The 12,812-nt window shown below is 43.3% G+C and overlaps 1 protein-coding gene and 1 long non-coding RNA gene across 5 annotated transcripts in view; one reads left to right on the forward strand and one right to left on the reverse strand.

Moving 5' to 3' along the window:
- The window catches only part of LOC133169948 (BAH and coiled-coil domain-containing protein 1), a 46,222-nt gene extending 42,139 nt beyond the window's left edge, over positions 1 to 4,083 (reverse strand). For all 4 annotated transcript variants that reach the window (XM_061302507.1, XM_061302506.1, XM_061302508.1 and 1 more), the window contains exons 1-2: positions 3,831 to 4,083; positions 1,510 to 1,835 (exon numbers count right to left, since the gene is read on the reverse strand). In XM_061302507.1, coding sequence (XP_061158491.1) covers positions 1,510 to 1,681 — 172 coding nt within the window. In that variant the 5' untranslated portion in view covers positions 1,682 to 1,835; positions 3,831 to 4,083. The remainder of the gene's footprint in view (positions 1 to 1,509; positions 1,836 to 3,830) is intronic.
- Positions 1 to 12,441, forward strand: part of LOC133170068 (uncharacterized) — a 102,772-nt gene extending 90,331 nt beyond the window's left edge. The window contains exon 6 of the long non-coding RNA XR_009718492.1: positions 12,311 to 12,441. This is a non-coding gene — a long non-coding RNA (uncharacterized LOC133170068). The remainder of the gene's footprint in view (positions 1 to 12,310) is intronic.
- The last annotated feature ends 371 nt before the right edge of the window (positions 12,442 to 12,812 follow it).

Genomic DNA, 12,812 nt, shown 5'->3' on the forward strand with positions numbered 1-12,812 from the left:
CCCCCCTACCGCCACCCTCCACTCCCCACCCCCCCGCTCACACAGGCAGCCCACGTCCACGAGGCGACGGCGTCAACGCAAAGTGACAAAGCGAGGTTTTGCATGCGCGGCCGCGACCCTCTGCGACGCATGCCCGAGACGCCTCGTCAACAATGAAGGCCTTGATTATCCTCAAACACGACACTTGATCCTCAAATGTGTCATTCAAAGAACACGGAACAGCTTTGCTGTCTCTTCGTAATGTTTTTATGTTGTGGCGGCACGGAGATTAGAATGGGCGGAAGCATCAATAATCTTTGGGTTGTCGTAGGAATGGGGGGGGGGGGGGCTTTTTGTTATGGGCTCACATTTTGTTCACAATGTGATTGAAATGTGGCCTTAAAGTGGCTTTAATTTGATCTCCTTATGCATGCAGAGACCCTGCCGTAATCACTTTGACAAAATAGCCACATCACATTGCTATGACATCAGACGTCATGGGAAATAGTACCATTTGTAGCAGTCCAGCTTAAGTACCTTTGCCGATCAGGTTGCTATCTTGCGATATGTTAGCATACCAACTGCTAGCATTTTAGCGATTCACCATTTCTCATTACAAATAGTAACTGACTCCCAACCTATATGTCAATTCCTTAGCTTGATGTAGTTCTACTCAAGTAGCCATTTTGCATTTTGTTAGCATACCAACCAGCTAGCATGTTAGCATTTAATCACTTGCCATTGAAAATGGCCGTGAATAAATGGCAAGATTTCGAATCCTTATCCATCTGTCACGGTATTTTCACTGCTCGGGTTGCTATGTTACGAACCGTTAGCATAGCAACTGTTTTTGTGTATTTCATCAGTTCGCATCAGAAATGCTAATCGATGCAAGGAATGTTGTAAAATCCATCCGGCTTGGCACTTTATAGCAGTTCTCATTCTACTAGCAGTGATATCATTGCTTATCAGCTCATGTATCATTTATTGTGCTGTATGATCATTTTCTTATGCAGATTGAAAATATTAATTTCTTATCACATTAGAGTAAAATTAATTGAATAACATCACATAAATATCGTAACATAGATCGATTATCACGCAGTTGCTGTATCGCGATACTATTGGTATCAAACAACCATAACTGCTGCCGCTGCCCACTGTTGGGTTTTAAAAAGTATTCAAAGGTAGTAAAAGAAAATTGCAAAAATGAAGGCCATTAAACGGTATTGCGTTGCATTTTTACGAGGTGTTTCATTTTATTCTTGTGTTGAAAGGTTTATCTGACAAAGTTGGCGGAGTGCTGGGTTTAGGTTTTTAAAAAAGTATTAAAAAGATATTACATTTAACTAAAGGACTTCTGAACAACAAAAAACGTGATACATTTGCTGCTATTTGAGTAGTCAATGTGTCAACAGCCACTCCCTGTATGCATTGATTAAAAAAAACTTCTTTTTTTTCATGAAGCACCTTCCTTGCGCTGCACCAACCTGCACACGCTTGAATAAGAGTTAGGCTTGGTGGACTAACCTGAGTGAGGAGCCATCGGTATGTGTGACGGGTAGTACTTCCCCGCGGGGAAGTGACCGGCGTGCTGCACGGAGCTGTGGCCGGAGGGGGCGATCCGAGAGGTGGCTCGATGCACCAGGGCGCCCCGCTCCGAGAGGAGGTGGGCCGGAGCCGCGAAGTCCCGTCCTTCCATTCCCGACAATGTCCAATAATCCGCAATCCGGATGGGGCCCGGTGAGGAAAATCAAACGCAGCCCATATAATAATCCTCTCCTGCGGTTGCGTGTGTTGCATTCAGTCGATCGCGGGGCTCATGCAGCCGAAAACGTCGCTCCGGATCATCTTTTCTGCCCAGAAAAAAAAAGAAATGAAGGCAAAATGATGCGAGGAGAGTACAAAACAAGACATTAGTGGCGCTTCATTGAATTTAGAATGCTTGAGACTCCCTCTTCTTTTTTTTCTTTTTTTTTGGGGGGGGGAGTTGAGATCCTGACGGGCCCTGCTCTATTGATCATGCCGACTTGAGCGTGCATCCCCCGGTCAAGCTTCGCTCCACTGCACGCTTCTATTTCCAGCCGTCCCCCTCGCTCGTCTTTCGGGTTTAAACGAGCACATTTTTGCAAATATACATTGAAGCCTTCGTGCGTCCTCGTTCTATTGTCTCCTCTATGCGGATTTAATTGTCACATTTTGCAGTAGTACCACCTAGTGTTTTAAATAAATTGATTAATTAAATGAATGAAGAAATGCAACGCAGCTCCTAAACCTGTCGGTCTCTAATTGCAAGATTTTAGAAAATATCACGTGAAAAGAGGATACATGACATTTAAATTCAAAGATGCGTCATCAACCTCTCTGTGTGTGCGCGCGTGCGTGTGCGCGCGCGTGCGCGCGCATTATAGTCCACTCTAACCATGCAAAAGACTTAGATGACATCGGGACATCAAGAGAAGCACGTTTATTATTATCGCTATTACAATTGGACATTATTGCACAGCCAAGACATAAAATTGTGAATAAATTACCAAAAATATATACACAATCGACTAGAACTATAATCACATTTTCTTGTATAAAATTACGTTTGCGCCCAGCAGGATGGCCACAGTACATTTAATTGAATAATATAATATAAATATCGCTTGTAATTTATGTGCCCCTGAACCTCCTGCATGCAAGCCCCTCCACCTCCTCCCATGCATGACAAACACACACGCAGGCACACACACACATGCACAGACACACACAGAGCTCCTGTGTCGTGTGCTTCATCCACAACAATAAAAATCTCCCACGTAGTCGAAAACATGATGAAAGGAAGGCAACGTATAGTGAGCTACCGTGCAAGCACATGCGGCTTATTTGCGCAAAAGAGTCAAGAAAATGGCCACTGCAAACATGACAGCTGAGATTGTAAGGGACGTAGAGGAGGAACGAGCAGAGGGGGGGGGGGGGGGTCTCATTGGAGGCGAATGGCCGCCCGTCAGCTGCCTTTGTCTCGGCTTTGCTTGCAGCCATTAGCCCGCCATGCTGGCGCGTCTAAACACGTCATCGACATTTCTGCTAAATGCGCTGTTCAAATGCTGCAAATCTACAAATACAAATTGGGGAGCGGGGTTGTTCCGCGATTTTTTCATTTCGCCTTAAATGTGCAGCTCCGAAACGTCGAGAAACTGATCAATTTGTTTATAAACGGAAAAATATTCGACGCAGTTAAACGTAATTAATTAAATTGCTGACAATTTCGGTGCATATTAGTAAAAGGGGTGAGAATAAATCTAATTATGGGGTAGTTTGTTTTTTTGTTTATGGCTCAGAGCGAGCTGCGGAGACAGGCGCTCCTTCGCTACAATGCCGGCCGAGGGTGAGCGCACCTCGGCTGGGGAGAGGCAGGAGCATGATTCGCTGCTACAGTTTCGACTTTTCTGATCACAGGAACCGATATTTTCTTTTTACACATTTAGTAACTATATTAAAGATACAAAAAAAACATTAAATAAATAGATTTAATTTAAAAACAATACGCCAGTGATAATAATAATTAAATGCATGGTGACAAACATTTATTTTAATCTGAATGTTAAGGAAGTCAAACAATTATAATAATGACATTTTACTATTTAAGAATGCAATTTTCAGTTCGTTGTATTAATTCATATTTTCTGCCCAATGTGAAGCCCACGCATCCTGTTTATTTTAGACTATTACACGTCACATTTGGATTTTAGAAAGATAAAACCAGCCGATTATGCAATAAAACGACGGGAAGCTTGCCCTGTATTTTTTTTCCATTCAATTAATTTAAGACAGCAGAAAACAATAATATAAGAAGCACTACTTACTGGCCTGTTAAATTCCTGCATACGAATGAATTAAAATCGCACAAATCGCCGAAGGTGTGAGACTGCAGGCAAAAATGCGACGCCCATTGAAAGTCGCGGTGAAGCGTTCAAACTGAGGCAGGCCGGCCGAGCGGCTCCGGTATGTCCATGAGAGGTGCCTCGGAGTCGGGATGCAACGGGGACTGGGACGCTTCCGGCCTGGCTCGATCGCGCCTCCGACCTTCCAAGCGGCGCTTTTCTCTCCCGGTGCAACTGCGTGCCTGGCGCCCGCGCGCAGGGTAAACACGCGCTGCTATTGGTTGGATACCTGCATGCTAATGAGCGGCGAGGCCTGTGATTGGTCGATGGAGCTGGCCAATCGCGCGTCGCTTTGGCTGATGTACTCGGAGGGAAGCGGCAGATTTAAAGCACAGGATGCTTTTGTTCACAATGCTTGTATGCAAGACAGGGGCGTGCAAGGCACAGTGGATGCCAGGGGCCAGCACATGAGCGCGATGCCCCCTCAAAATGATTGATGCTTGTGTGTTGTGTGTGCCGATATCTCGCTGCCATATATCTTATAGCAGATGGAACATTTAATGCATCTGTTGTATTGACCGACCAAAGTAATTTTGCTGCCCATTCAAAAATTTTCTTCGGTTAAGTGGAGGAGGATTCGGGGGGCGCCTGGGGCTGGGCTAACCCCGCCAAGTGTTGTTTTTAGCTATTTTAAACATACAATAATTCAAAAGTAGTATCAAAACTGACACCAATTTAAAAAGCCAATCTAAGTTTGCATATCTGGCCCTGTTGTGTTGGTCATTCACACAAAGCTGCTTTTAAAGCGAGAAAAGCCGCTCGTTTACATGACAACTGTGTTCTGGAGCCTGAAAATATAAACAATTGAAATCCTATCAAATCGCAAGTATTTTAAAATAGCAGCGTTAGCATTTCAATGCAAAAGGCTGCAAACAGTGCTCGTAAGTGTGGACACACCCGCGGCGCAAATTCATGCCGGGTGATGCAAATCATACATTTGACTTGGGAATTAGGAGTTGAACCTACTAGTCGACGTTTAATGTTTTAAATTGACTAATAATGACAGGTTTTACGGATACAATCCATGGCCACATGACGAAAGCTGCTGTTGCTGACGTGCTTCGTCACAGCAAAATGTTTGGCCAGCAATGCGTCTTCGTCTTTCTTCATCAACAGGTTTTATATTTTGAATGACCCTGCCAACGCACCAATGCACTTTGAATCCGATTGCTGCGATGTCATCCCCTCTCACAGCCACTTTGTGTCACATTATACTCGAGTATTGCTGTGACATATTCGTCTTCATTTCCCGTGCTTCCGTCTCAGCACTCGTTTTTATTCCACAGCAGGTTTCGAAAGCCGCCAGCCTAAGGCGAGTCGCCGAGTGAAGCGCGGCTCCAATCAATGATCGCTGTTACGTGTTGTTGTTTGTTTTTGCGCGGCGTCATGCACACTTGCAGTAGTGTTTACGTTCCGTTTTACATGACTTTTATAGAGGCGGCTTCCAATTGCACGGCACTTTAAAAATCAGCATTTACTGCATGGAGGCAGCAATCGCTGTTGGCTAAATCAAGTCAAACCAGATGCGGTTCTTTCTATTAGACTCTTGTTTTATTTGTATTCATAAAACAACACAGAAAAGTGTTTCTACACATTTCTGCTTGTCGGATTCTTGTGAATGGAGCCTTTTTTTAAAACATATATTTTATTGCAGTTTTGACACGTGGGTCTAACCTGGAGCGCAAAGTCGGCCAAAATAAGCACAGAGGGGATTCAACATAAATATAATTTATAAATATGTGCTATTTAACTGAAACGATGTCAAAATATTAGGTGATATATTTTCACATATTACCTACGAGTTACCCTGGTAAAAGAAAAACACTCATTTTGTCAATGATAAATTTCCTTTTGGGAACTGTTGGGAAAACATTCTGCCAATTTTGTTTATTCAATCACCCAATAAAACGGGATTCAGTAAATAATTGGATAAATACACATCCATACATACATTTGAATATTTACAAACAGAACCTTTTGTGTGTGCGTTGGTACACCGGCGCTGCTGATTGGCTGACCCTCCTTCATCGTATTGTCAGTCACCAGAATGTAAACAAGCCTCTGATTGGCTGATGGCCAGTCCGCATTGGACTGCCTGCAGAAAAAAGGCAATAACTGTCCAGGCGGTTTCAAGGCGTCCCTGGAGTAGATGATGAAAAGGTATAAGAAGGGGGGGGGGGCTGTTTCAAGGCGCCCCCCACCCCATCCAAAGGCGGACCCCCGTTGGCCCTGAAGCCAAACGAGTCAAGCGTGAATCAAAGGGAATCTACTGCAGAGCGAGGGGGGGGGGGGGGGGACGATAGCGTGGATATGAGCAATAATGGAGCTGTTCCTGCCACTGAAATCTGCACCGAAAATCGTTGCAAACTTGTCGTGCGTGGATCGTTGTTGTTTTTAAGTGAAGACGACGTGCGTGGAAACATTTCTGCGTGTTTTTGCGTGCGGCTGCGGCATGCATGAGGTTTGTCGCAGTGGGCTGGCTGGTGCGGTAGAATAAAAACAACACTCGGTAATTGCTCGCAAGTAAATAATTTGCACATTTGCGGTTCTGGGGTGGAAAGGAAAAGGGGGGTGGGTGGTTGCACGGTGAGTTCGGGAAAAGACGACGCGAACGACATGCTTGTGTGTGAGCGTGTGCGCGCGCGATCGTTCAAGCCTGCCACTTCTCCCATTGTCAGCACCCACTCATTGGAGATAGAAGGAAATAAAAAAGATCTGCTTCAATGTCGTAGTTTTAACGTGTCTTTTAATCTTAACAAATCAAAAAATATAAACAGTACATTTAAGAAAATAAATTCGTGCATTTGTTATTTCTCAGTGTTTCTGCAATCAAATTCTAATATTTATGGCAAAAGAAAGTCATTCACATGTACGATCAAATATTCCACATTTATTAAAATGTCCTTTTTATGTCACTCTTTTTGTTATATTTTGTACTATTGTCACCGCATACACCTTGCCCATATTTTGAAATCCAGTAGAAATGTAATGCTAATGTTGGCCACCACCAAATAAACACGTATTTTAATTCCCCTCATTTATGAGCACCCCACGAAAAATGCACACTGCCCTTTACTACTGCACGCACAGTATAAACACAGTGCTGCCATATGAACTTTCAAAAATATTATAAAATGCTTTAAAATTAATGAATATTCTACTACAAATATACACAGTCAATTATTAATACACATTTGGAAGTTACATTTTAAACTTGCCACCAAATAATGAGTTTTTGAGAAATCTTCCCTGATCACATGACCCATATGAATTTACCACAAAAATCTTTTAGTCTTTTATTGATGCACATTTTAACAAAGGTGAAGCATTAATTATAAAAGTCATACATTTTAAATAATCTTGACTGGAATTATGTGTATAGGAATAAAGCTAATTTAAAAAAAAAAAAGCCATACATTTTAACACGGTTTATTTTTTGAAGGGGTGGTTGATTAATATAAAAAATGTTTAGAGAAAAAAAATCAGCAATGTAAAATGTATCTTACAATTTATACAGGACAACCTGTGTGATAATTAAAGCTGGCTGAGTGACTTGTAAAAGTAAAAAAAAGGCAGTTTTACAAGGAGGATTGTCCTTGATCAATGAAGTGTTGATGATTGACAGCGCCTTCCTCCCGCCCACATCCACAACAGGACAGACGGCCTTCGAACACGTTCAAGATGGACAAACCGTGCAGCCCTTTCGGCTTTATGTTCTTCAATAAATAAAAAAAGTGGGCCACCACAGCCGACATTTTTATTCACAGGGGCGGCTTATTTTTGGGGGTTTAAAAAAACAGCAAAAATAATAATCCCACCCAAAAAAGGATTAAGCATTAAGAGCACAAAAGCGCTTGATGACATTTTGTGGATCAAGACTTCCGCTTTTGTTCAAAACAAACTCACACATGTCACTCTCGCGAGCCAGTTCAGAAATGATATTTGGTCATATTCGTATTATTTGATATTAATCGCTCAGACTACTGGCGAAAGATACTAGCGGCTGACGGCATGTATTTACTCAACCGCAGATGGGAGAGGGCATTTATTACTATTTTAGTTCATGACTAGTGAAAATTGGGTTTAAAGCAAAACAGAAAGAATTATTCTGTTGGAAGAGTTGAGGCAGACTCTGGTGAACAAATAGTTTTGCTCGTCTTTCCGCATAGTGTTCCTGTGGCTTGATAGGTGCTGCCGTTTTGGTTGGCAAATGCACTTTAATATCCAAGACTAAGAATTTTTACCAAATTCTTTTTTTTAACCTGTTGCTGCACCGTTTGTGTTCCAACACAAAGAAATGTAAACATGGCGACATCGATGCTTGTTGGCTAGCTCAAGCGTTTTGCATTAGCATTGAGCTAGGTAGTTTGTTTCAGATTACAATGTGTAATTGTGAGTTTAAAATGTAAGTAAACTTCAACGTGAAGTGTTAATGAACAACACTCCTTTGATAGCATAACGGGCTGGTGAATGGGTAGGGGCTTTTTTAATTCCAGAACCACTCGGCCGTTGCGCCACAGCTACGGCGTCGAAACTATTAGATTTCTTTGTAGACATTTCATTCCAATGTTCATCACTCCAACTTGTTTGCCCGCATTCCTCTTTCGTCGACTTAAAATTTGTCATTTCTCTGCAGCTCCCCACAATGTGTCACCTTTGCCCTTCCTCCTGCTGCAGGCCCGCGGCGAGCCTGTCAACAGATTTGCATTCTTCCAACTGACGCAGGTTGCATTTTAGCCTCTATGGGGAAAGTGCGGGGATTCCCATTTCCTGTTTGCCACAAAAGACAAGCGCTTCCGCTGTTGTCATTCCAAGGTGACGCGCTATTGCAAACATATCGCTACAATGTAAACGTTTTAATTGCTGTATCGTCAGGCGTCGTATTGAAACATAACTGTTAGTGCAGTAATTCCTCGTCGGTGTTTTGTCAGCTTTTTACGCAAATGGCTTTGTGGTTAGGTGTTCCAGCGCCACCTGTTACTTTCTTTTTATTTGGATTAATGGTTGTGGTGTGGAAGGAGATTTTTTGGGGTGTGCATAGTAGCAGAGGAAATCCTCACGTCCCAGTTTTTGCGCTCAAGATTGATGCGTTTTAAATCACTTGGCGCGCGCTCCGATTATGCAGCCCAACAAAAACATTGGCCTGATTTGTTCAGACGTAGGATCCATTTTTCTTTCTTTCTTTCTTTCTACCCCACAATAGATAATATCGAATGTTGAAATGTTACTTCAAGTGCGTTTCCAGTTAAGTTTTTTATTGGCCTGCATTTTTTTTTTTTTTTTACACTTTCGTCAACACTAAACCTTTTTTGTCAATGACCGGGAACCGATTATTTCTAATACCATATGTGATTTATTTTATTTACTCAACGGATTCTTCTATTATTTTCTTACAACTAAAAAAATGTAGGCAATATTTTTTTTTTGTGTCTGATTTTTGCTGATATTTTCCCTTTTAGTTTTGTTACGCACTACCGTTTTTTTCCACCATTTACTGTGTGATGGTTTTAAGCAAAGTTAAAAGGCTGCCTGGTAACAAGATGACTAAAAAAAACAAAAACAAAAGAGATTCTTGGATTCAGATGTTGGAGCGCAGTTGGCTGAAAAAGCCTCGGAGGAGAAGTGGCTGGCTTACGGCGCATGCTGTGGTTTATGTACAGTGACGAGTGTGTAGGGATTGTGAAAAACATGCCAGGGAGCTCCTAAAAACAAAACAACTTCCCGTGTGTCGCGCTAAGACATATGTTTGTGTGACAAGAATGTTTTTTTGGTTTTTTTTGTATGCACTTGTCCAATTAAATTCGATGTCCCATCTATCCCTTGGTGGTTAGATTACATCAATCGGGGTCAGCTCAGGGGCAACAACGATAAGAAGTAAAAGAAAAAAAAACTTGACACGCACATTTGCGGAGGACTTGAAGGCGTCTCGAGGCAGGAGGACACGTCGAACCTCCCCGGCCACAAGACGAAATGTGACGGAGTGACTGGCTGCGCACGCTCATTAGTGTCATTAATCAGCAGAGACGGAGCAGCCTAATGATGGAAAGGGAGGAGGGACTTCATAGCGGCCAGGAGATGTGACAGAGATGGACGATTCTTCAGGAGTACCAACATTCGGAAAATATATCTGTCTTTTTTTGGATTTGCAATTTCTGGCCTGTCGGTAATTAATACCAGCTTGGATTGTCACTCTCATTTGTCATAGGAGGAAGTGTGAGGCGGCGGGGGGGGGGTTGGCTCAGCCGGGTCTCTTGTGAGCGTGGACGGGGGAATAAAAAGGAACCTCTGTGGCCGCGTGACATTTTCTCACAGGCGTTTGATTGTGATTCTGAAGATTTCTCTTCCGGGACTTCCACTGGCTGGTCATTGCCCTCCGTAATGTGCGGCTAATGGGAGCAGCTGAACCTTGAACCAGATCTGTGTTGCTGCTTGTTTGGTGGGAGCACAAGACTCTGGTGGAGGGAGGGCGGCGAGAGGGGGGGAGGACAGCGGTGCATGCTTAGTGAGGGCCGGCTGTTTGATCAGCACATATTTTTAATTGGCTTCGGGCCCCCTGGAGTGTCAGCGTTGCCAACTGCACCTTTCCTAATTAAAGTCATTACAAATTCCATATGCGTCATAAAGGATGAGACGGGACTTTACCATTGTTCTTCTTGGTCATACAAGCGAGGAGAGTTTGCGCGTGGAAATAATACCGGTTAGATGAGATGAAATAGAAAAGTCGGAAAAACGTGTTCTACCTGATGCTTTTTTCCCATTGATTATTTGTTTGTGTGTAGTGTCGGCGGCGTGGTTTTAACAAGAGCACTTTGTCTTATTTGATATAATTGATGTCAGAGACGCGGCGTGATTCCGTCGAGGATTGTTTTTAAAAGGCGCCGGGAAAAAAAAAAACAACCACAACAAATGATCTCAAGAAAAGCTCCATGTAATTAAAAGAGGATGTTTATTAATTACGGCTGAAGTCGTTGCCTAATTAGTCATACAGTTGATTATTGTGCGTGAGCGGGTAGGGGGTGGGCCGAGCGTTTCAGTCTGGAGAGCCACTAAGGAAGTCGAAACCATTTCTCGTTCTGGGTTCATTTTTGGGCAAGTTCCATTTTGGAATTTCCCAGTTGATTCAGATATGAGGAATGGTTATGGATGAACAAACATTCTGGGAAAGCGTGATTGCCATGGATGCCTGGCGAATTTTCGAAATGCGAGTGATAGGCCTAGTTTAAAAAAGAAAAAAAGTAGCTTGCTTAAATCTCACCAGATTTGTTGCCCATATTTTTTTTTAGCTATATTTTTCCCCCCAGAACATTTTGGTTTCGTATATGTCTGCTATTTTAGGAGACCTCCCGAGAATCTAATATGGGGGAAAAAGTGACACATTCTCCACTCCAACGCGAGTGTGAAACCCGCAGCAGTGATGCATTCCCACCATGACAAATTCCACAAATATTGCCGACACGGCGTGTAGAAAATGCGTGTTTGGACACAAACATGAGAAATGTTGCCAATGCACGCTTGTGATTTTCATCTAAACAAAATGTTCTTGTCCATGAACAACTCTAAATTGTCCTTTGAGTGTTGATGTAAGTGTGAATGGCCGTTTGTGCTTTCGATTGTATAAGACATCCCAAAGTCAGATGGGGACAAGCGCTAAAGAAAATGGACAGATGTGAAGGAATGGCGTCAATAAAACGCGCCGGAGTCGTCCACGTAGCACAAACGGATCAAATACAGCGCTGGGCGGTTCTTCCAGAAAAAAAACATTGTGGGGACCCAACGTCTTCAGAAAAAGAAAAACGCAGCCCTATTTTTGGAGGAGTATATTTGTGGAACAGGACCACTCGGTTAACGGATAACAGAAATGTGGCTGAGGCAAGCGAGTGAAAAATGGATTTGGGAGAGATGCGTTAGGGTGGGGCGCCTTCGCCTCCTCCTCGACGCCGCTTCCCGTCCGGGAAAAATCCATTCATCATTTTTTCACATCTCCGTGTCGCGGGTTACTTTGGCAATAGGCGCGAGTGTGGCAACGATGACACGCTGGATTGATGAGGTGCTGGCGGGGGGATGGAGATGGTCAAAGCAGATGTGGCGTGAGATGGGGCACGGATGGATCGCAGGGGGTGGGGGCGGGGCCAATGAAGGTCATCTTGTTCTCCGATGCCCCCATTAACAACGTGCACTCAACGGAGGCTCCACACATATTCTCTCCACGCGGTAAAGTGCAGCACTTAGATTATTTATACTGACCATAGGATGGCAAATATTTCTGAATTCTTTCAGGAACAACAAGCAGGATCTCAACAGAGGGAGGCGGTATCATGGGGTATAAAGTTTGGAGGACATTTGCTGTCCACTTGATGGATTAGTTTCTTTTCACCAAACTTTTTATGCTGTTTAATCTGCAGTGACATCCGTGGGAAAATGATGGTGCCATCAAAGTTTGAGGACTAAAAGACAAATCCTGAAGAACAACAACAAATGCACAGTTGGAGATGACTACAATAAATCCCACTGGGAGTTTATGATCTTATTGTGCTGAACCCTAACTATAGCTCAAGTCATTTTTCCCCTTTGAAACAAATGAAAGAAATTCCTCACTCCCGCTAAAATAAAATTAGTTTTTAAAAATTTGTTGATCTAACTAACATTGTGTATTGCCGCACTCCCCCTTGTGGCGAAACGTCTCGACCAGCCAGTCAACTGGAAACGCATGAAACAAATGAAACCAAGCGGAACTAAACGGGAGCCGTTCGTAGTATCAAAAAGGTGTTCTCGAGCCTCGCTCCGCTCCGTCGTCGTCGTCTTCCCAACTCGGTAGTTGATCGCAACCAGGTGGGTCGGACCGCCATGTGTTTTCAATTTGCGCAGGATGTAAACGCATTCAATGAGATCCAAATGTCTGCCAAA

Source organism: Syngnathus typhle, linkage group LG17, assembly GCF_033458585.1.
Source record: "Syngnathus typhle isolate RoL2023-S1 ecotype Sweden linkage group LG17, RoL_Styp_1.0, whole genome shotgun sequence".
In the NCBI taxonomy this organism is placed as follows: domain Eukaryota; kingdom Metazoa; phylum Chordata; class Actinopteri; order Syngnathiformes; family Syngnathidae; genus Syngnathus; species Syngnathus typhle.